Raw genomic sequence first — 26,018 nt, forward strand, 5'->3', positions numbered from 1 at the left:
ATATTATTATTAGGGGTCATCTTTCTCATTACTATAGACTCGGGAAGATTTTTTTCAGTAGGTACCTACCCAATGAGGAACTTCATCCCTAGGGAAAATTGGATGCAAAAAATGTTTTATTATACGCGGTAAAAATTAAAGCATTCAATTATACTGGAGTTTCTTGAAAATGTGTAAAAAAAAAATATATATTTTAAAAATAACGAACTGCTTGAAACGACGTCATTAGTTCATATGAATCAACCAATGATAAAAGATCTGTGGAAGATTTCCAGTTTACTTGCCGTCAATGGACTAATGGCCAGAACTGGTAGAGAATAGGAAAAAGGCAAAGTCACAAAATTCAATTTTATTTAAAGCAATTAAAAAGTATTACGAAATGGAAAAAAATATTTATGAAGAAAAAAACATGTCAAAATTTAAAATAATGGTCAAGACAGATGTGATAAACAATTTATAAATTAAATATATTTTCAATGTTATTATTAGAACACACATAACAATATGTATGATATGTGTGCCCTACTTTAAGATTTAAATATATAAATAAGCGGAAGAGAACGCGGAGTTATTTAGAAATACGACACTTTAAAAAATGATAGCACTGATAATCTCTTTCTACTCGGTATTTTGCTATGTTTTTTTTTAATACCTATGCTTTTTGCTATACACATACATTCATTTTTTACTATGACTTAAAATATGTTTCTTACTATGTATTCTGTTTTTATTTCGCATTTTAGTGAGTTTCAAAATATTTTTATAGACACATTTATATATTTTTAATGGTTTTTACTATGTTTTCACTACATTTATTACTTTGTTTTTACTATGTTTTTGCTTCGTTTTTTTTCTACATTTTTACTATGTTTTTACTACATTTTACTACAATTTTACTATGTTTTTACTACATTTTTTACTTTGTTTTTATTATGTTTTTGCTTCGTTTTTTTTCTACATTTTTACTATGTTTTTACTACATTTTTACCATGTTTTTACTCCATTTTTTACTTTGTTTTTACTCCATTTTTTACTTTGTTTTTCACTTTGTCCTGTATATTTATAACTGTTTCTATATATTGATTACTGTTTTTTATACAACTTCCTCTTTTACTAATCTCGAACATGGCCACTTAGGTGAAAGCGGTCCAAGAACTTATTAAACTATGCCATAAATAGCATAATTGAAAGAACCTAACATAATGTAGTAACTGTTTTCTCATTTAGTTTTTTTTTTAAATATATTTTATTCAATATCCTAATAAATTATTATTTTGTGGAACGAAATAGCGACATCTATCTACTGGCCATGGAAAATTTATTGGTGTGAGTCTTGGATAAGTGCTGGGAGTATTACATAAAATCAGGAGTTTAAAAATCTATAAAATTGGAGATGAAACGACTTTTTTACATGTTCATAGTTTTATATTCTTTACATACATCGCAAATGGATACTAAAGAAAAGTTTCGTTTGTTTTAATCTCAATTTATTGGTATAAAAAGTTTATATTTCAAATAAACATACATTTTAAATATTAGCACCACGAATTTATATAAAAAATAATACTGAAACATTAATTTCCTTCTGCATTAATAGACAGGAAAAGCTTAGGATGTATTTACTGATGGTAGACATTGATTTACATTTCATAGTTGTTTGTCATTGTTTTAAAATTAGCATAATTCAGAATATTAATTTTTGTAAGTGTATATAAATATAAGAATTGTAAAAGGGTGAATTAGACAGAAATATATATTAGGTATATACCAGTAATACATTTTTAAGAGGCACATTTCAAATACGTCTTTATTCTTCTGTGAAATCCAACTTGTATTATATAAGTATAATATAAATGACTGTGCTAAAAAATCCCTCTGGAAACGGTGCAGTAACATCATGTTACATAGAGCAAAGACAAGATGTTTTGAAATACAGGTATTAAAAAAGAAAAATTACACATACATCGTTGGGGGAACTGATAAAACACAATGAATGTAATATTGCCTATTCTGAGTAAAATCAATTTAAATGTTTGACACAAGTTTTTTTCAGTCTCTTCTTTCATAATTTGGACATGATATGAACGCATGAAACAATCTAAATTCATTTCAATTGTTTCAATGGTAGAGGTTTTGAAAAAAAAAATTGGTTAATGGAGGGTTTTCATAAAAATACAATTATGATAACTTTGAAACTGAGCGTAGAAGAATTTAGAGGATTTTACCAGTTTATAAAGCTCAAAAAATTACATGACTGCATTTTTAACTCGTTTTCTTAAACTTCAGGGTTTTTTAAGTACATTGACGATATATAATGTTCAATAATCAATTTTTCCATATATTATGTAATATATAATAAAAATAATCATATAATTTAGGCCAGTTAGCATAATACAACTTTAGTGTTTTTTTTTAAATAAGAGATTTATTTATTCTGGATAACTTCTATAGCGCTATTTTGTGAAAATCACCTCAAGGGCACTGTACAATAAACATCCCAACACGTCTTGCAGCTACAGAGCGCACGGACGGTTAGAAATCTAGCCCCCATGATCATTTTATAAATAACATGTCTGGCGTGTTATTAATAAAATTATAGACAAATTCTAAATTACAACATATTCACAGAGCCCATGGACAAGTTAGAAATCTAGACCCTATTTTTTATAGTTGAAGTTTATGTTATTAGTTAGTTAATTTGCATAATAACAAAAGCCGATATTACCAAACGTTTTGCAGTTCAAAGCGCATGGACGAATGAAATTCTAACAACTAAAAATGTTATACATCGAGCAAAGTAATAAAAAAATATTTAATACATGGAGATATGATACAAGGCCCTCTAATAAAAATAAGATAGTTGTATTCTATGTAAACTTATGTGACATAGCCACACGAGAGTTAAAATGTCTTAATGTTACTATATTGACTATATTATTGAGTGCTATTTTTCAAAGCATTTACATAATGTTTTGAGTATTAAATTCAAGCAAAAGTATTGACAAAATCATAATGCAACTTTTCCATCCTTTTGGTTTATTATAATCTTTTCTTTCATACATATGAAAAGATTTTCTAACCTGAAAAATTGTACTTAGAAATAGGTTTTGAAAATCATTATATTATTGTATATTTTAAGTCATATTATTGTATTGAATGTGCTGCACCTACTTGAGTAATTATAAACATGAGAATTAAGAATGAATTTAATTCTTATAAAGTCTATTTAGATTAAAAACAGTATTTTGTATAATTTGTTCTTAGATTAAGTAACATGATAAAATAATAAAATATAAGGTACATGATAATATAAATTTTAAAAGGTACTTAGACCACCACCATTGAGTATTAAAATCAGAGTAAAATATCTAAGTAAAAACTTAATAAAATTTATATATATGTTCAAATTTAATAAAATTATCAATAAGTCAATTGAGAACCCGCTTGGTACACTGTACCGTTGAATATATTTTGTGATGCCATAATATGTGTCAGTAATTTGGATTTTATAACTCGGTCAAAGCAACAGGAGAGAATTTTCTGAAAGCTGAAGCTGAAATGGCCAGTTTCATAAATAGGATTTAAATAACATTGTAAATGATTACCACACTGACATATCTGCTTTCGGAGCTTTTAGAAAATCATTGATGTTTTATGCTACGCATATTCAAAAATATTTATGTATAATATCATAGCAATAATATCTTTAACGAACAACATGCATCACTAAGGTTGCATTTTTGGAAGACACTCGAGACAACAGACGATCACCCAGATCCTTGGGGATCTCTTGCCAAACGCACTTCCCAATGATGGGAACTTCCTCCAGCGGTGGTCGGAAGGCGACCAGAAGGGTGAGACAGTTACCGTCCGATACGGATTCTGTTTGATTGCAATGCTCCACGGAGAGTAAGCCGTGCGGTCGGTGCTGAGGTAAATCCGCACCAAATATTTCCACCAAAAATTTCCTAAGAGTAGAATGGACGCTCTTGGAAGGGTTGATCTCGGCTGTAGGGAAATGTATTTCCGTTTTCTCACTCAGCAGGACGTGTACTCGGTTCGTAGATCTTCGTTTGATAATGACTACTAACCGCAGTAGATTCTTTTGGTGCGGCTGCGGTGAGGGCAGGATCTCAGGATGCCAGCTCCTATCTTGCCCTCTCTGTCGGTGAGCCTTGGCTCGGTCGATAAGGTGAACTATATCGGAAGCTCTCAGAGATATTTCGGCCAGATTCCCAACCCACTTGGCTTGGAGAGATTCTTTGTCGGCGCGGGCCGGAGTCTTCAGTTCGCCCCCCACAACGTCGCCCGTCATCACAAATCTAAACCACGAACCCCCGGCGCACTCCACGGCGAGCAAAGTCGTAGGGACGCAGTCCAGACCCGTCTCCTCCATGACCTCTCTCGCTGCAGCTTCCACTATGGACTCTCCCTTTTCCATCCGCCCCGCCGGCAGGTACCACTTCCCGGCGCACATCTGCTTGGCCTCCTGGATCATGAGAACTTCATCTTTATCATTGATGATGACGCAAGCGACGATGTAGGTGACACTTTCTCCTAGAATCGGTTTGTAATTGGAAGGAGCCGCCGGGACGACCCCCTGGGCTTCGGCAGTGGCATTTTGTTCGGCTACAGTAAAATCGCATAATGTCGCCTCCGGAGCCTCCAAACCGAGGCCATCCAAGAGGCGGGTCACACTAATGTCGATGGAATGCGGCATGACAGGTGCGGGTTACTCTTTCACTTTCTAATAACATAACAAGTACGCGTAGCGCCCGATTCCATGACAAATTATTTGTATAACTGAAGGAATAAAATAAATAACTCCTGATGTTACAAAACTATCACAAAGTTGAAATGTTTACAAACACATTCACTGTCCAGTGCCCAACCCCCAAACATTCCTTACGGCACAAACCTGAGAAAAACACATGCAAACTTCGCAAACAGAACACGGCCCGCGATTACGATACGTCAACAAAAAATCAAGTAGGTAGTCAGAGTGTTGCTATTAATATTATATTATTTTCCCTAGATAACGTGATAATTCCGAAGAAGAATGATAAAATGATACTTCTGACTTGGTAAAAATTGTACGCAAGAAAATATACATGAACAATAAAAATACCAAACTATTATAAGTCTAACTATTATATAAAATAGATTTCCATGCTTTTGAATGCGCCAGTATTTACGAAAAATATTGCAAATACAATAAAGAACTTTTGGTACTCACACTTTGTTGGTATCCAAAAATTCTTTAAATTTTTACCTGCATATTTTGACGATTTTTTTAAGAATGTTATCCGTTATTTTCCATTTGGTAGGTAAAAAATCACATCTGGCAACATATTTGAGTACGTTATGATTCAAAAAATCTTTTGTCAGATTTGATAGTTATTGTTTTTTTTTATCTAATAGCTACTGAAAGTTGAAAGTGATTATTCAAACAATAATTTAAGTTTGTTCATTCATTAAAATGGATAGTTCAGTAAATGAAAGGTAATATTTGAGTATTTAGATTTATCTTTTGTCAAATACGTGACATTTAAACTGCGCGCGTTTGAAGATGAGTTTTATTGATTTTTGCTAGTTTATAAATACTCTTGAATGTAAATAAATAAGTGTGTTAAATCAAAATCTTGACGTCAAGATGATATTTAATACGCTTCTCTCGCGCAATGATATAATATAACTTCGTTGTATTCTTTAAAATGTGAAGTATTTTGACGTTAGTGATAACAATTTGATGGTACATGTTGTTTCAGTTATCAACACGATTTTCCTACACCAATTCGTCTGCATCCTCTCAGGCGCGTAAATGATATTTATTCTCCTGAGCACCTCAACAAACTTCCACCCACAGTACGTACAATATTTATTGATAATTCTGATCTTCAATCATTTAAACATGGTTTTCTCTCTGATCTTCAGATAGCTTAGTTTGCTCACATATTAAAGGTGTACTACAAATAATTAAATACAAAGTACGGCTCATAAAAATGATAAACCTTTCTTTAATAGTCCTTTACATACCCAAAGGCCAAGGATGTTTTAATCAATGAGATGTGGTATTTAAGCTTTTTGCTTTTAAAACAATAGAGATCATATATTATCATTGATTTGTCTCAACAATAGAGATCATATGTTATCATTGATTTGCTTCAACAATAGAGATCATATATTATCATTGATTTGTCTCACTGTGACACCTGACTATAGCCAGCCCTGATCTCACAGTTACACCATGTCTACTGAATATTAACACCCGAATCTGCGCCAAACCATATTACTGAAACATTCACAAAAAAAAAGAAAAAAATTGTTTTACAAAATTTGTCATTCTTTTGTTTTAAGTTTGTTCCGTTTGGGGAGAAATTCCACCATGTTGAAGCAAAACGGAGGCTACTTGCATCACCTTCAGCTTATCTATCTCCTCATAGGCTAAACAAGTAAGATCCTCAACTTATTAACAGTTTTGAATAATCTTGTGAACAAATTGCTTGAAATTACGCATTTGATTCCTGGCAAGGTAGTATGTATTTCAAAGGTGGGTTTTTCACTATGATATTTTGGTACCCTTTACAAAATTACTTACAGACAAAGAAGTAAAATTTCTATCTCAATTCTTGTTTTTTTTCTCCCTATTTAGGTTTAAAACATTTTGTGCAATTATTTGTAAGTATTGTCCAGTTTATTATTAAAAAATTACAGCTATCGTAAACATTTTTGTGTTGTTGAATTTAAAGAACATTTGAAACTGTGACATTGTACCTCAGAGTAATAACGTTCTATCGCTTGTAGAACCGCTCATATCACTCTAGGATTATCAATCACGAAGCTAGCTACAGTTTGCAGCAAAACAATGGGCCGTAGGTGCTCAGGTTGAGAATTGCAAACACAGCGATGAAACCATCGGTTATACGTTCGTTGTTAAACCAAACCAAAAATATGCAACGCTTTTGCTCTATGCAATAGAGGAAAATCGCATATATATAATAAATATAAATAAATAAATTTACATAGCTGAATAATTGTAATCAAAAATGTTTTGAGTATGTCCAAATTCTTGCAGACAGACTGGATTTCCTCCCCAGGAAGTTATTAAAATCTAAATTTGTTGCAACAGAGAAGGAAAACATTTTTGAGAAGAGATTAAGTGGCCACTTCACACACTGTAATATAGGCAGAAGGTTAAATGCTTTGACATCCATATTCCCTTTTCAAGTTTTTTTTTCTTTCTATTGCAACAGATTTAGAGTAATTGTAATATTATGTTACATGTATGATATTATGATTTAATTATGTTTACTTCATTTATTATTGTACCTATTATATTTTTCCCAACTTAATGCATGACTTTGGTCCTATGGAGTTGTCCAGATAATAATCTGGTAGTGTTTTTTTACTGAAAATAGTTTCAAACACATCAAACAGTTTATTATAATAGCTCTAAATTACTCAGCCCTAATGTTGTGATTTACTACATTGGCCATTTTAGAACCGACCCACAGAAATAATGATCAATGTCATTTTAGGAATCCTCGCATAATTTGGGAAACAATCATTAAGCTTTAGTTCTTTTGCAGGTTCCGTAAAAGGAAAATATGTGATTCCACAAGTGACGGGAGAAACCACGATTATTCGTTTGAAAGAAACCAAAGTTTCCCAAGAATACGGACGTCCTTTAAATCATCAATCATGGATAGCGACTCGTCACTTCAAAAGGGAAAACCAACAATGGAATTCGTCAGAGGTACTATACTGAAACTTATTTGGTTAACCAACAACGAAATAAAATATTAAAGACCAGAAATATTCACATAAAAATTTAAAAAAAACATATTTTTCATCAATTACTTTTTAACAAACTGAAATGAGAAAAATGAAAAAAAAGTTAACATGTGTTGAATAAACAAATGAATAATTATTCAAATGAAATTATTATATTATTTTTAAAAACGCATCTCTTCAAACTTAACTATAAAGAATTTTTTTTTTTGAAAGTATTGCATTATTAAATTATGAATTATATCCAAATATTTTTTTATGTGTAAAATTATTGAGTTATAGATCCTAAAATTGCCAAAGCATTGTTTTTGCTCATCTGTATTTTTATTTTAAATTACATGTTGTATTTTATGTGTGTACATTAGTGTAATATTATATTTATAAATGTGTCATACTAGAAAGATTTCGTATATTGTTTTTTTTTTTTAAATTTAATAAAAAGGGATTTCTTGTGTCATAATTAATTAATAATGCTCTCAAAAATTTCAATTTCCGTGCTTTCAATACTAAGAATATCTATGTGCATAAAGTTGGACTTCAGTAAGATATTTCATTCTACACACTTAGTGTAATTTACATACTTCCCCAAAATACTAATTTGTATATTATATTCTTTTGATTTACAGTGGATGGGCCAAACGGTGTTCGCTTTAATTCATCTCTAGCAGTGCTCAGTGACTCCCCTTTACCCAGCACATCTAACTACCTTTCCGTGGATAAAGTTTCTCAAGGAATTAATCCTAATAAAGCTGTATTTACTATAGACTCCAAGACAACTCAGGTAAAACAGATTCCCAGATTATATTTGTCTTTATTATCTTATATGATATTGATTTGTGAGTGCGGATTATAATGATTAATACGGATTAGATTGGAAATATTTATAACAAGAAGTTACACACTATGTCACCACATAATTTATCAAAAGGAATTCACAACCTATTTAAAACTGGCTAAGTGGCCTGCGTGCGGGTGAGACTAAAGATCGAAAAGCAATTCCGCGAGCGATGTCCTTTCAAGTGTCATATAGAACCTCGTATAGAGTGAAGTTAGGTTCGTATCGGATTTGCCATTTGAAAAGGCATTCCTGTGTTGGCAACCTGATAATATTTATTCAAGTACTTCGCTCTTTTCTACAATATCATTTTACTATTGGTTGATATATTTCCATGTATATTTACAACAAATTTGGTCCAGTCTAAAATATTTTTTCAATTAAAATAAACACAATGAAAAATAGTATGAACTCCACACCCAGAGTTTAAATTAAACATGTTTACTATAGGTGAAAGCCCTAATTGGTGGAATAAGCCAGTATTTTTTTATTATTTTAATTATATTACTTATATGAGAAAAAAAAATCTATATAACATCGATTTTATTATACTACAAGTATCTTATTGCACCTTGAGTGTAAAACCTTAGCATTTGCAAATAGTGAAGTTTAGAGGTATGGTGTTTTGAAGTCTTTTCTTGTCTTTTCTTGAAAAACTGTTTTTTTTTAAAGATTGTTTTGTATTTTAACCCTATAAATTAGAAATTTACATTTAAGTTTTACACTCGCCAAGCGTTATCATAAATAAATTATTGCGATATAAATCTAATAATATATTTATGTATCTGAAAGATGATGTTTTACAAAATTGTGGAAAAAAAGTGTTTTTTTTTTTTTTAAATAAAAATAATTAGATACCAACTTGTAGACTAATTTTATATCTATTAATTTTTTTGAATAAAATTATGTGAATTAAAACCACTAAAACTAATTGAAAACATAAAATAATTATTTTCTTAAAAAAATAAAATAGATAAATTGTTAACTACAAATAAACACCATTTTTTTACAAAAAAGATCTGAAAATTAATAAAAATTGTACGCTAAAAGTACTCAAAAACCCATTACGAAACATGTATTGGTAATTTATTACTTATACGTCATTTGTTACTTAAGTGAATGCTAATTCTTTTAATAAAATAATAAATATATTTTCAGATTCTTATTGTAAATGGTCGAGCTTGCTCTCTTCTGGGATACTCTTCTGCCGAGTTATGTGCTCTCCGCTTGGAGCAACTCCTGAGGTCCCGACCTCCGGCCGGAGTACCCGCTGCAGCCCTGAGTGAAGGAAGTCTCAACACAGATGACGGGACACTGGTTCTCATGAGTGGGAAGGTAACAAAAATAATTAACTTAATTGCTGCAATAATAGCAATAAAAAAAACTAAATTAAGTATTATTTTTAATGTAACATTGTATTTTTATAATAGATATTACCACATATCTGATTATTGTAGGCTACTGGAGTGGTTCAAAATGAAACAGCGGAGAGACTATTACAGCCTCTCACTTCTGTTCACTGTACTTCATAGTCCTAACACTTCGATATATAGCAGATAGCGTTGTTTTACACAAAAATATAGATTGTCTCTCTCTTTGGTGTAAAGAAATGAACCTTTTCTTAAATGTTCGTAAGTGTCAAATAATTATTTAATAGTTCAAAAAAGACTCATACTTTTCTTATTCACTCGACAGTTTTACCCTTGTTTCTATAAAGGAAATTAAAGACCTCGGTATCATATTTGATAAAACACTTTCTTTTTATAGTCATTTTGATTATACATCAAAGAACGGAATGCAAATACTCGGGTTCATATTGGGGTCAGAAAAAGATTTTTAATCAATATTATCAATCAAAAAATTATATTGTTCATCGGTTAGGTACATTGAATTTACTTAAAATTACTGATTTTATGTTTCGGTGTGCCTAATAAATGAGGCATCACATTTATTTTAGATATATTAATATATCTTAGTCAAGTTAGCACATTAATTATTTGTTCTCGAGAATTCTGCCTCGGGAACAAACACACTGATGAACTAAAAATAGATATATTTCGTATAACTTTATCAAACTTCAAGAACCAATTATTCTTATAATTTTTGAATAATAATTGAGTTTCTAGTATTTTTATTTTAAATTGTATTTTTATATTTGTAAATTTTTGACAACCTTTGTGAAAATTTTCAGCGCTTATCAATTCTGTTCATGGTTTATTTCTCCATTCTTATTCTCAGAGCAGCCTCGTAATTCTCACCCATAATTCCTCCTCTAAGTCATTAGAGTGTCTATGCAATTTTATAAATTATAATTCTTCTTCGATCTTAGTGTAATCTACAATCTTATTGTTTATTGTATTTATTTAATCAAAAAAGTTTTGCAAAATTGTTACATATATTTACATGATACACTTACATTGCTACCCCTCTAATGGAGCATATTGCTCATGTTTAGAGAGGGAGTTTGTTTTTATTTCTGTTGTTGTATGATTTTATTTGTTTTTATAGGTTGTTGAAATGCTGACTGGTAGCGGAGAAGTGGTCGTTGTTTCCCTGTGGATTCGCCAACTAGAACAAGATGGACCATGTTTGGCCGTTGCTGAACCAGTTCACATCAAACAGGCTGTGGTTGGTTCTATTTTTATAATATTATATTATACGAGTGAAGATATCTATGAGCTTATTTCTGATTCATTGCTTTTTTATTATATTACGTATAAGAAAACATCATATACGAATTTGACTAAAGAGTCCTCCTCTCTTGGATAACCTATTATGAGGAGAACTATACAGTGTTCGTTTTATTTTTTGTTTACTCGTTACTAAAGTATGTTTTGAATGTCTCTTTATGATTGCGCTTCAGCAAAATTTTGATTTCTTTATTGAAAACTCTTTTGAATGTTCTTTTACAATAATATTAATTTTTATTCTGATATTTAGATTTATGTCGACGGTGACACTGGACTGACTACCGGTTGTGATTCAGAAGAGGCTGCCTTAATATTTCAATGTGACCACCCCGACAGACTGATCGGATTACACATATCAACGTTGATACCGTCACTCAGTTTACCCGCAAAAGACTCTTCAGATATATCCAAACAGGTCTCTAAACAGAAAGCCACAGGTAAATAAATACCTTTATCCCAATTATTCTTCTATAAATCGGTCATACTATCATTATTACCTTGGATTTTACAGTATCGATTTTTTTTTAAGGTCGAACATTTGATGGCAGTACGTTCCCGCTTTGTTTGTGGATTAAACATCACGAACCATCAGAAGGAAGCAAAAATTTATCTACAAATGAGAAGGATGTCCACGACAATAAGCGACTGTATAATATTACTGTCAGGGTAAGTACTACAAAAATTCATGTACATTCTTATTCTTTAGCAATTATTTATTATTAAATTTTGTATCCAGGTATACCATAATGTGAGTGGTCTTCTTGTGGTGGATGAGTCCGGTGTTGTATCTGCCTGTAATCACCACTTTACCATGCTCACCTTTGGGAAGGCATTTGCAGAGGTTGTCAACAAGCCGATATCCTCCATCATCAAAGACTTCTGCCACGAATCACATCTTATACATCCCTCGCAACCCCGTAGTCGGAATATCAGTCTGTCTCCGGTGCCGAATAATAACTCAGGTAACATCTTCAAACATTAGGGAAAAAAATTATACCTTTCAAAATCATATCTATATAAATGTTGTTTATAGATTCTGACTCTGATGCAAATGACGAAGAAGGCAGCCGCAAGTCACCTTTAAGCCAGAGTGCTCAGCATTCCCAAGTGTCGCAAGTCACGAGAGACAAGTCTTCCAGCGCCTTGTGCCTCGACAAGTCCTCGAGTTGCCAGAACCTGGACAAAACGCACACCCCCACCCCCACACAAGACATGGTCTCCAGCATCAGCACCTGTGATCAAAGGCTAGATGTAGATATGTCGCTAGTGCCGGACGTCCTGTCAGCAGTCTCCAACATGTCCATGGACGACGACTACTACAATTCTAGCATATCGAAATCCCGTTCTGAAAATATTTTAGGATCAGAGAACAGGGAAAACAATCTCAATCTCGCTAACAAACATAACGACACGACTAAATCTACAGATAGATCAGATTCAGTATATTTTACATCCAGGAAATCGACAGATTTCAGTATGAACGGTGGACAGCGTATCAAAAGCACCGACGCCACCGCTAAACTGAATTTTGACAGCAGTAAGGGTTCTGTTAAAATGGGTTCCGTCAAGTCTGTAGTTTCTGTATTAGATAGGAGTAACATGTCCCTCGATCTGTGTGACTCAAACGAGACAAGTGCGGACTTCCTCACACCCATTAATGAGATGCCGCTGTCCAGTGCGGCGGAGGGGTTTACGGATGACACGGAACTATTGTCCGAAAAGTCTGTAGCATTCAAACATGTCGACAAGGTCAGAACTGAAATTAAGAATGTGGAAGTTGTCTCGGATAACCTAAACAAATATTTTGACCGTAAGTAATCTACATTACTTTTAATCAAATAGAAATATATGTGTACAGGATAAAAAAACATTAATATTCAATGTCGAAAAACTCTTACATAAAGAATATAAACAAAAATATTTATAAAAATTAAAAAAGTATCCTGCTTTTATTTCAATATATCTTAATTTTAATATTATGTTAATAAAATTTGTATAAAACCACTCACCGACTTATCTGTCTACCGGTTTCGAGATGCAACCCGTCTCTTCGTCAGGACAACAACACTACACCAACATGCAAATACCACTACACACCTTCACCATAGTAGATTTGCAAAAATATAAAATCGACATGCAGGTTAGACACATGCTTCACTACGCCACCACCGAGGGTTAATGACTTATGAAGCTAATATTTCAAAAGGATTAACAATCGATTTTATTAACATAACACAAATTTTATTAACATAATATTAAAATGTTGGACCACAAAGTTAATCCTTTGAATATTAATAATATCTTAATTTTAATTATTTTTTTCACTCTGCTGAACATTTACCTAACTGTTGATTAGCAATTACACCAAATGCTGTGTATATTGATCAATTGGACCTTAAGGTGATCAGTCTTACGCTTCAAATGCCAGAAGAACTATTAAATGTTGCAGTGTAAAACCACCTTATAATATTTAGAATATTTCATATCCACCTTCCGAAGAATCGAACCCGGGACCTCAAGTATGGTAGGCCAATCCGCCAACCGCTACACTACGAGACGGAATCATTTCTCAATTTCCTTATTCAGTATTTTCACCTGAAAGCAGCCATCAAGTCAAAAACACTCTTTAAGGATTCTGTTTCTATTTCACTCGCAGAACTGTATTGAAAGTAAATATGGTCTTTTTTGCTAAATTTTCATATAGGAGAGCTGATCCAGGGAACACCAAGAGCCATCCGGAGTCACGTGACCACTTCCACTCCGCAGAACTTGAGACAAGCTCGTGCACCGCTTCATCCCCTCCACCCTCTTCATCACCAACTGCAGCGGGAAGCCACATACAGGGGCACAGTCCTACACAAGGATGGCACAGAACTCAGTGAGTGAGAATTTTATTCATCTGTATGGATCAATGTATTACATAATATTGATGTCCTCACTTTAAAATGAAATAGGGTTTGTTTTATTCAAAAGTTGCCACATAGTAATTTTCATTAGTTAAAATGCTTGTTTAGCCCAGTGGAAAGGGCACCTGATTAGCAACAAGATGACCCTTTATTTAAATCCTGAAATAAATAATGAATTTTTCATTTAAAAAAATTTAGGAGGAACTTCAGTTCTATGGGAAAATAGGATATAAAAAACCTTTTTTGCATGTGGTAAAAATTAAAGCATTTAATAGTATGGGGAAATGTCTCCTAAATGTATAAAAAAAATTATAAAAATGAACTATTTTGAAACGTCACAGGTTCAGATGAACAATAACCAATCAATTACAGCGTTGTTATTTGTTGTGACGGATTTCCGTTTTTTAAATATTTTTTTTTAACAGGCTTAAGTAAGCCCTAACAGATCGGCATTAATGAGTTATACTTAATCTAAACAGTCTTAAAATCTACTTAAATTTACAAAATGTATAATTAACAAAAGTCAATTATACTCACCGTCTTGAACTTGTGACGTCACGAGAGGTGTAATTTCAAAATTACAAAACTTCAAAAAACCACAGCTTTTTGAAATCAGCAGTCGTCATTTTCAAATTAAATTTGTAAAAAACCATCATCTTAAAATATGACTCGAAAATGTCGGCCTCGTAGTGTTGTGGTCAGCGCGTTTGCCTACCATGCCAGAAGTTTCAGGTTCGATTCCCAACAGGTTGACACGAAATATTTATTAAAAAAGAAACTGCCACGGCACAAAGCATAAGACTGATCATCTTGCATTCATGTAACAAAAAAATTATCAAAATACTCTGCGATGCACCAACGTACAATTAGGTACGGAAGAGATTGATGATGAAATTGTCAAACGTGGATCGGAAAAACTTCTTTTTTTTTACTTACTACGCAACGGTCCCTAACCAACTGTCTGTAAATATATCGAATATTCTCATAATAGGTAATAAGTATATAGATTATTTCCGTTTATCAACCGGGTTGTGGTCCCGTGGTAGTTTTTTGGATTCACGGACCAAAGGTCCCAAGTTCAAATCCCACTCTACCACAACTCGATTTCCATTTTTCCAGCACAAGTTATTTACAACTTTTTGGAAATAGTCGGAGAATTTTAATATTTTAGTTAAAAATAAGAACTTAATTATTTCTCTTAAAAAAAAAATTAAAAAAACTATGAATAAGCATCACTGTGCCTTAACTTTTTTAAAAAAACATCATGAGAACAAAATAATTTTTAAAAATTGCAAAAAAGATTATACACTGTCATATATGACTAATAAGTAAAAAGAATTCCAAAAATTTAAATAATACTATTACGCATTGTTCAATTTTTTTATTTTTTTTTTTGCTATGTTATTTTGAAACCATTTAAATAAGAGATTCTGGTTTAGTGCATTTTGTTATGTTGATTTTTCTGTTTTAATAATTAATAATTCCCCGATGAATAATATATATTTACTATATTAGGCCGAAAATAACGGGACCTATGTATTTGAAGCTGGAATGAAATGAAAAATTCAAATATAAAACAAATATTTATTAAGGTAAATTGTATCACAAAAATCGGATTTTTTTTTATTCAGACATGTTTGAATTATTATCAATGCCACTTGAAAACTCTCGTCTTCTCGCCACTTGAAAACCTCCAAATCTTGCCAATGCAATCATCACACATATAAACTTTGCGTGCGATAAGTAAACAGGCTTGACTGTGTGTGTAGATAGTCTGAACTCTGGTACATCTGAACATTACAAAAAAAAAATTGTTTGAATAATATTGTGTTATACTTGTATTGTAGTAGTTTGGTTACCACTCATGGATTTCCGACATTGGTCAAGACTTGATACCTGAAAACTTGATAGAGAAATGCTAAATTTTTTGTTTGTTAGTAAAAGTTATTGATAGAAAATCATTGTAATTAATTTTAGAAATAAAAGATGAGCGACACTTAGCTAGTTACCAAAAACAATGAAACCGGACACTGGTTATCCCTAATTTGTGGATCAAAGTGTTTTATTTCTGTAATAAAAAAATATGCAACAATTATTATGCAGTATAAGATGAAAAATTAAAATGAGATAACGATACATGTTGTCTACACTTGAATTAATTGAAATTTGTGTGTTTAGTGTAGTAATGTGTATTGTAATGTTGCAGGTGTAGTTTACACAGTGTCAAGCGTGTGTCTGCGTGGTGGTGGTAGTGTTCTGTGTGTGTGGGTGAGTGTTGCGTGCTCCGAGCCTCCCACTGTGAACCCCTCCAGCATCAACTCTACGGCTGATAACTCCATATCCATTGTGAGTTTTGAAACTTATGATTTTAATGTTACACAATATTTTGTACTACTTATTGAATTAGAACTGACTCTGCTCGAGTTAATTACTCAATTGAGTTGTACCCTTTGAAACTAAAATTATTTATTTATTTGACAATTGCAGTCTGCAAGCTGTTTAACCCATCACGTAATGCAGACTGTAAATATAAGTTAGAAGTTAATGAAAAGAAAGCAGATAGCTGCTAAACTGCCGATATGCACTGAAAAATTATTCGCAGAAGCCATATTCAGAAAGCGAATTGCCCTATTAATGAGTGAATTTTGATATGTATTTGTACGGCTTCTGGGTGCGTAAAACAGTGCATGAGATCTCGCTCTAGTATAATTATTTTGAACATACAAACTGATCTCTTTCAGTATATTTGAATTAAATATTCTTCCAGAAATCAGCTTACAGAAATGTTAGTGTCTTTCATTAGAATAAGTAACATTCACAACATTCTGATTTATTTTTAAATATACACTATTTGATTCAATAAATACATGGAATTTGTGTGTACATATTTAGAAAACTCTTATATTTTTGTATTTAAATTTGAAATTAAAATATTGGGTGTATTTTTATTTATTGTATCTTCTTTCACTTTGAAATTCTGCTTATTCGTAAACTTATACACCAAAGACATATTTGACAGTAAATTTATCATACATAAATAATAAACAGGAATGAAAATCTCATTAAAGGTTCACAAACAAGGCAGCCACAATGTTAGCAGACCGCTCTCCATTTCATTACTGAGCCAATGTGGGGAGGAACAAACTTCCGGAGAATACAATAAGAACTATGTAACCTTAAAACAAATAGGTGAAAATACTTTATTTAATTTTATCCAACACAATGTATCTTGAAGTGATTTTTCAAATGTTAGATTTATACTTATCAATTTCATTTCTAGGCAAAGGTGCCTATGGATGCGTTAAGATGGCGTACAGAAGATCAGACCGATTATTGGTCATCGCAAAGTTTATTCTTAAAGAGAAAGTAAACCAACAATTTTGGGTCGACAGCCCGGACAAGAGTGGAAAAAAAGTGCCTCTAGAAGTTAGTTTACTTCAAACATTGAAGCATCCTAACATTGTAAGTGATCGCTTATTTTATTAATTTTATCATACAGAATTCAGTATTCGGTATGTGAGACAAAAATGTATGTAAGGGAAGACGGGGCAAAATGGACATTTAAAAAATATAAAAACCCAATGTCAGAAAAATAACTGTGTATCGAATAATTTTTAAGAAAAATAGTTACATAACATCATCATCATCATCGTCAGCCTTCTCTTGTCCAATGGTGAACATAGGCATACCCCTTGAGTTCATTGTCTCCCTATCCTGAGCCTACCGCATCCAACCACTTCCTGCAACCCGTCTTTATGTCATCAGATCACCTTGCCCGAGGCCTACCGACACTTCTTCTGCCTTTACTGGGTCACCATTCCAGGACTTTTTTAGTCCATCTAGAGTCTGTGGTTCTGGCTATATGACCAGCCCAGCTCCATTTCTGGTTGGCAACCCTGTGGACCACATCGGTGACCTTTGAGCTCGCTCTTATCCGTGTGTTGGTTTTCTGTCTCTTAATGAAATACCTAGCATTCTCCTTTCCATAGGTCTTTGTGTCACTGGTAATTTGTGTTTTTTTTTTTGCAAACACTAAAGTTTTACTGCCATAATATGTCAGTACAGGGAAAACACAAGCATCAAAAAGTTTATTATTTAAGAAATGTGGGTACTTCGAAGACTTCAGGATATACGAGAGCTTACCAAAGGCAGCCCATGCTAGACCTCGCCATCTTTCTATTTCCACCTCTTGGTTATCTTTAACGAGCTTTATTTCCAAATAACTTTAATTTTTTTCTATGCCTTGTCCATTTACCGAGATGTTACATCACTTTTATCACTCATTTCTTTGGTTTTCCATAACATAGGGACATGTTTTGTTTATTTTGATTTATTCATTGTTATTCAGTTTGTTAAATTTTACAGGTTACCGTTATAGACGTTTATGAGAATGAAAAGTATTTCCAAATGATAATGGAGAAGCATGGATCAGGAATGGACCTTTTTGAATTCATTGAAAGATGGCCTAAATTAGATGAACCGCTTACTTGCTATATTTTCAAACAGGTACAAATATTACAATATTTTCTCCATATTTTATTTGTATTATAATATGTGTATTTTTTTAAAGTATCATTGTGTATGTTTGCATTGCAGATTGGTCAAGCTGTGCAATATCTCCATTCTCTGAACATTCTTCATAGGGATATTAAGGACGAGAATGTGATAATAGACAATAAATTTCACGTCAAGTTGATTGACTTTGGTTCTGCTACATTTCGACATGACACCATTTTGTTTTCTACCTTCTATGGCACGACGGAGTACTGTAGCCCGGAAGTTCTAGCCGGGAACAAGTAAGTACTAAATAATATAAGATTATCTTATTATGATATTTTAAAGCACCATAATTATAAAGTTTAAACTGGAAATCATTAACGCTGTTTTTCTTTTTTTAATAGATATGCTGGCCCTGAATTGGAAATGTGGTCGATGGGTATAACTCTATACATTTTGGTTTTCTTTGAAAACCCTTTCATGGATATTGAGGACACTATTCAAGCGCTGCTTGTCTTGCCACAAACTGTTACTACGGGTATTTATAGCCTTCCAGTTTTATTTTTATGGGATTATGAATTATTTACCCTTTTAATCCCATAGAACCGATCATCAAGCATCTTAAATTCCTTGTCAATTTATTTGATTAATCATTAATGCAATTTAATTTATTTCTGTGTCAGGCGTATGAAGAATATAGGTCTAAGGCGAATTTAAACCAGAATCCTAGGCAAGTGTTTTCGATTCAATAGCTTACTCTCAGGTAAAAATCCTGAAAAGAAAATCGAGTAGAGATGAGTCCACCTCGAGGTGTACGGTTAGAGCGTTTGCCTATCAGTCTTAAAGTCTCGGGTTTGGTTCCCGGCAAGGTGGACATGGAATTTTATTGTGTGTCAACATAAATTGTGTATGTTTTTCTCCAAATTTAGAAAACAAGAGGGCACAGCAAAAAAAATACAACAGATTAGTCAATAATGTGTTCTCTTTCATTATTTTACAGCAAATTAGTCAATAAATAATTCACAACGTCTTCATCTTACACTGGGCAAACGTCGCAAGCAGCTTTACTTTGTGAACAGAAGGTGTCGAAAATGCTCACTTTCGTATACTTGACATTCAGTTTTGAAGGCTTGTAATCAAATAAAAGAATATATGTAGCGTAAAAGCAAACTCAAAATCTCGTAGTGCAGAAAATTTTCAGAAAAAAGTTTTAAAGAAAAATGACAAAATTACACTTAATCAAAATGGACAATTACACTGAACTTCTTTTAATTTAGTTTGAGACAACAATTTACACATTTTTTTATTTACCTTGATTTTATTCACCACTTCGGGCAAATGCAGCGGCGTGCGGTTCAGCGTTTTTTGACAAATCGAATGATTTTCGTAAAATTTTCAACGTAAAACCGGGGTTATGAGAAATGTTAAATGGGGGGATATTTTAATGAGAACGTATGGAAAAAAAATGGGGCCTATACATTTCGGCGTAAAAAGCGGTAAAATGCAAAATTGAGGAACGTAAAAACGAAGTTTTACTGAATATGAATCCGAAACAGGTGATTTTCACTGTAATTTTACATGGTCACTAGACTGGATCTGAAGCGTGAGACTGACCATCTTGTCTTTATGCATTAAATGATTTGCTGCAATTGAAGTTATTAATTGCAGTAGTAATGAGGATGATGATATTTTTTACTTCACGAATATTTTAATTAGAGCAAAGCGTAATATTAAAGAAGTTATAAAAATACCACATTAGACATTAGTAATGAAAAATAAATTCATAAGGATGTATTACATTATAGATCTGGAGCACCTACTTAGATGGATGTTGTGTAAGAACCCAGAGGAACGATGCACTATAGCTCAACTAATGGCTCACCCCTGGATGAACCAGACTGTCAACATCAACAACTACAACTTCTGTGATATTATTGACTGCGGTAATTATAAAAATATGCATAATCTAGTTGAAATTTATAATTTTAAAAAAAAACAATATTTAAAATTAATTTATTAATTACTAGCAACTTTATGAGGAAGTTCGGCCCTATGGGAAATTGGATAAAAAAAATGTATTCTTACGTGCCCTAAAAATTAGGGCATTAAATTGTACGGCGAAGAGTCTTAAAAATGCATGAAAAAAATAAGAAAAATGAACTACTTTGCATGACGTCACTAGTTCTACGGAATCAGCCAGTGATAAGAGAGTTTTAATAGATTTCCAGTTTACGGTAGGTAAACTGACCAATAAGCAGAACTCATCGAGAAGGAGGGGAAGAGAACTTGAGACGTCACACGCGAAGTAATTTAAAAATTCAAAACTTTCAGAAAAATAGTGCTTTTTTAATTAATATTCTATTAACAAATAAATAATATAAAAAGACTTTTGTACTTCCTCATTCTGACAGAGATGGAGAATTTCTTTGAGGAAGGAATATGTAAGTTTATGTACTTACATGGTTAAATACCTGTCATTGGCTAGTTAAGTGATCATTTTAAAAACTGTATAACATTATATTTACAGTATTTTTAGTCCGCCTTGTGGTCAAATGGACAAACTGCCGATAGCCGAAATGCCTGACATGAAATACTTCATAATCGTTAATGATCACCATACCTTTATATAACAAATATGATAATGATATGCAGCGGTTTATGTACCGATGCAGTGCTCTTTGCACCATTCATTGTGGAAAGAGGATGATGATTACAGCATATATCATGCGCGGTCCGTTCATAGAACGCATGGAACCATTGGTTCCCCTAAATTTAGACAAATAATGTTTATAAAATAGCATGTTTAATAAATTAATTATCAGTCATAATACCTAACATTTAGATTACTATAAACAAATAATGTAATAATAATTGTATTAATAGTCGCGATAAATTGCGGAGGAATTTTAATACATATTGCCTTGTAAAAAAATGATAAAAAGAAACATAACCTCCCATTGCGTCCGTTTACCAGCGCTGCCATACGCATACTACTTCCTACTGGCTGGCTGTGTATCGATTTAAAGAACGATCACGATGGAAGCATATTCGAAATTCCATTCCAGCGCCGTACTGCAGTCCGGGCGCAGGTGCAGATCTAAATTCTCCCTGGGCAACGGAAGCAATCGAAACATACCAATACATTATTTTCCATGTAGTTTACATGTGATGCGAACGCAACACCGCGCCACGCAGCACAGATGCGATTTTGGTATTTTGGCGCTGGACATAATATTATAATTATTATTTTGTAGTGGTGTAGGAATACAAAATAAAATGTAGAATTTAATTCAAACATTACATCCATATATTATTGATTTGTTATAAGAAAAAAGTTTATAATCTACTACATATATATTATGTTGATTTTTCGGGTTCAAATAATGATCAATTCTTTTTCGTTGAAAATTCATGTTTTTTAACAAGATAATATATATATAAATATATTGGTTTTACTGCATTTTAGTCAAATAAAATTTAATGCCACTAAATACTTCGCAGTTACTTATTATAGTATATATTATAGTGAAGTTGGTTGATTTGTTATTACAATTTATTACTAGATATGTAAAATTATTGTTTCTATTTCTAATCATATGTATATAGTATTTAGTTTGTCTCTAATATCTTAAGGGCAGTGTATATTATTATGTACCAATTACTTATATATTAATTGCTTCCCTAATCAAAAACCCCCCGCACGCCCCTGGTATACATCTATATTTGATGTTATAATTTATATAGTATATTTATTGTATAATAATGCTAGGTTTTTTTTTTCAACAGAGAGCCAAGAAGCAGCTCCGGAAGTTTACTATTCCGGCTGGGGATGCTCAGGGTCACCCCTCTCCGGTGAGGAGGACGCTCCTTCCCTTACATCTCACTCTGCTTCACACACAGACCCTCCTCACAATGTTGCACGCTCTGGTGAGTAGTAACCATGACAAGTCCAGGTTGATAGAGTCCAGCAAGTAGAGCTAATATCAAATCATACATTCAAATCTGTTAGTGAAAGCTCTCAAGAATATTTAGATACTTTTAAGAAAGATGAAAGTGTTCTTGGACAACTTTTGTTCGTTCTGCTGCTGTGCATTATGTTATTATTTTGAAGCTGGTGGGTGAGATACTTGAGCTGAAGAGAATGCTTTTTGAAGAATTGTGGTCTACCTACCTTTGCCCTATTTTACTGATATCTTCTTTGGCCTATTGTATTTCCTGGATTATAAGACACCATTGATTATAAGACCCTCATATTTTTCGAGACCAATTTTTTAAAATTATAAACAGACCAAGTCATATAATCACAATAAAAAGGATTTTACAATAGGCATACCATCGGAGTCTGATTTTTTTTCAGATTTAGTGTCAGTTTTTTCTGTATCACTTTTTGACGACTCATTGTCTGCGGCTTCCCACAAAATTTCATATAATATTTTCTTCACTGATGTCAAATTTACATCCCGCGGCTCTGTTTTCTTTCAATAACTTTTCTTTTCAATGAAGCATCATAATTCAGTCTTTTTTCCAACATTTTAATCAGTAATTCGAAACAATTGAAGACATGAGTGGATGAAGGTGTTATGTTGTAATTTTTTTTATAAGGTTTTTTTTTTACATAAATGCATATTTTATGTACAGCCCTTTTTACATGAAGCCAACAACATTATCAAAAAGTAGCATAAAACCGATGTTGAGAGCGAATGAAGGTGTTATTTTATCAATAATTGTATTGGTGTTCAAAACTTTAACCGCAGATATCTTGGCTTTTTGTTTTTGTCACATAATACCTTTATCCACTCATGTTTGAATCGAGTTGTGGTCCCGTGGGTAGTGTATCAGAGGTCCGAGGTCCGAGGTTCGAACCCCACTCAACTCCAACTTGATTCCCGTTTTTTAATAGTTAGTTATTTACAACTCATTGAAATTGGCTCCAAAATAAAAATATTTTTTGGAAATCATAAGAACGCAAATATTTCCTTTTTTTTATAAAAAATAAAATAAAGCAATTTTTTTACAATTTTATTAGACAAAATTTTATTTTTGAAGTCGCCATCGATTATAAGACGCATCCCCAAATTCAGAGACACCAAAATAAGAAAAATCCTTCTTAAAATCAAGGAAATTCAACATTAAACATTCTGGTTCTTATCAATGAGAACTGCTTTCCAGGAACTGCGCTGCAGCAAGAAGGAACCAGCAAGCCCGATGTGAAGACTTTACCCAAGGACAGTATAAAGAGGAGATCCCAAGGCCAGTTCACTGCCATTTCTATGGACAAGGAATTACAATCAGATAACTACAGCCTTCGATCTTCTGCCGAAGTGAGTAAAGTTATTATAGATGGATTTATTACAAGGATGAAGAATCTCTTTAGGAAAGGAATGTGAAAGTTTGGATTATGTAATAATCCATCATTGACTGGTTCAATTTATCAACTTATACTCTGTGTAACATTCTCTGTTCTACCTTTTTTTCATTTTCAAAAATATTTTACTACTCTGGTGTTCTTTAATTTATTTTTTTTATTCATGTGTAATTAATGAGATACAATAAGCATCCAAAAAATACCCACTTAACTGTGAGCCCAGCAGGTTTTTGTTTTAATAGAGATAGATGTAAAAACCAGTTTCATAAATTTAGAAATCAATTATTAATATTTTCTTCAAAATTATGTGTTCTTTCTTGCAATGTATAACATTTTCTCATTTTATTGACTTTCTCATTCCACTGACTCCTACTCCAAGCTTAGATACATTTAATCTGTACCTCAGAGGCAAACGGATGCAAATCTTTAGAGACTAATATCTCGTCAGGGACAAAAGAAATAACTTTGGTACATAATATCTCAGCCAAGATACTGTCTAATGTTTATGGCTTCCACATTTTCAGAACTTGTTTATATCTAGTCAAAGCAGACGTGCCTTCACATTATTCTAAATTTTCTTATAGACGACATCTGTTGACTTTTTGGTGAAGTTTTTATAGCATAGTCTGTGGAGCTTCTGTTAGACTGATTTAAATGCTTTTATTTAGGTTGGTATGACTGTCACTGACATTTCCACTTAATTTTAGCATCGTACTATGTACGACATTTGAATGATCTGCTAAAAGGGTACTCCCAAAGGTTTGTTTTCGACCTGATGAAACTTAGTCGGAACTGAAGATTGAATAAACACCTTACTATAATGAACCTTTCTGGAACTTCTAGAAAGAGGTTCTGCAGTACAGATGATGAAACATCTATACACATTTTTTTTAAATGTGATGCTTTATGCCGCAAAAGAAGCCGCATCCCCGGGGGACCATTGTTTAAACCTGAGGATGTAAGAGCGCTCGCTCCCTACCTGATTACCTGATACTTTATGGACCTGGGCTTTGAGGGGGAGAATTAATTTACGGGGACCTATCACAATAGATCTACACAGGTCACAGTGATGTCAGGAGCATAATATATAGCACTGGCACCCACTTTTCATAATAAGAATAATTACATTTTTAGTTACATTGTTGTAAGTGCAACTTTTTTGCTCATCTTCAGCAATACCTGAAACTTTTTGATCAACGTATTACTTTCATACATATTAATTTGCAGATTCTGGACATATCCAAGCCCATGTCGGACGCAGCCATGACAGACTTGAGCTCAGACGCCACAGGCCGCTCGGCGTGCGAGTTTGAGTGTGATAACGATGACCCATATGCGTGTGATAGCTGGGACGAATGTGATCAAGAGAGTCTTTCCTAAACAAACCTGTGACATTCAGCACCGTATTATCGGCCATTATTTCTTACAAACCCAATCTGAAAATAGTATCATAGTGACTATGCACCTCTTTACTGCACTTAAAAAAAAACACATAAATTGTTCTCTTTACAAAACGTTTTGATAAATTTATCAATTTAGGTAGAAATGTATAAAAATCTTTTAGTTTTTGGTGACATTAATACAATTCTTTGGTTTTCCATTCCTCTTGCTTTTTTTTCTCATTTTGTTCGCACGATTTTATAAAACACAACCGGTCCAAGAAAGGTAAAAATTGAAAAATATTTTCGTGCATTTCTTAGCAGGTGAAATAATTTGGTAGAACTTCTCCACATCAATAAAAGTTTTGGCTTTTTTGCTTTTACAAAATCAACAGATGAAAGAATTTAATAAATTAATATGGATGTTGAAATAAAGACAGAATGAGAAAGTTCAGTGGTTTGTTAATTCCCACATCACAATTAGGGTGAATAACAATATATTATGTATGAAAAATTCAGTTAATCAAATAATAATAAAAAATATATTTTGGAATA

General features: G+C 32.6%; 2 protein-coding genes across 2 annotated transcripts; one reads left to right on the forward strand and one right to left on the reverse strand.

The window, feature by feature from the left end:
• Window positions 1-1,470: 1,470 nt before the first annotated feature.
• Window positions 1,471-4,964, reverse strand: LOC148285796 (8-oxo-dGDP phosphatase NUDT18). Its single transcript, XM_088243297.1, has one exon. It carries the CDS (start codon window positions 4,718-4,720, stop codon window positions 3,707-3,709), a length of 1,014 nt encoding a protein of 337 aa, XP_088099423.1. The 5' UTR covers window positions 4,721-4,964; the 3' UTR covers window positions 1,471-3,706.
• A 404-nt stretch (window positions 4,965-5,368) lies between these two features.
• Window positions 5,369-25,912, forward strand: Pask (PAS domain containing serine/threonine kinase). Its single transcript, XM_088223952.1, has 22 exons — window positions 5,369-5,502; window positions 5,769-5,865; window positions 6,358-6,452; window positions 7,590-7,756; window positions 8,418-8,572; window positions 9,785-9,961; window positions 11,135-11,254; window positions 11,567-11,753; window positions 11,846-11,982; window positions 12,053-12,278; window positions 12,350-13,126; window positions 14,021-14,194; window positions 16,429-16,568; window positions 17,291-17,411; window positions 17,503-17,684; window positions 18,588-18,728; window positions 18,819-19,018; window positions 19,124-19,257; window positions 20,525-20,662; window positions 22,506-22,646; window positions 23,889-24,040; window positions 25,312-25,912. The coding sequence occupies exons 1-22, from the start codon at window positions 5,480-5,482 to the stop codon at window positions 25,462-25,464; spliced, it is 3,837 nt and encodes a 1,278-aa protein (XP_088080078.1). The 5' UTR covers window positions 5,369-5,479; the 3' UTR covers window positions 25,465-25,912.
• The last annotated feature ends 106 nt before the right edge of the window (window positions 25,913-26,018 follow it).

The sequence above is a fragment of the Micrasema longulum genome, unplaced genomic scaffold (genome assembly GCF_059751315.1).
Source record: "Micrasema longulum isolate JH-2025_06_02 unplaced genomic scaffold, ASM5975131v1 h1tg000004l, whole genome shotgun sequence".
In the NCBI taxonomy this organism is placed as follows: Eukaryota; Metazoa; Arthropoda; class Insecta; order Trichoptera; family Brachycentridae; genus Micrasema; species Micrasema longulum.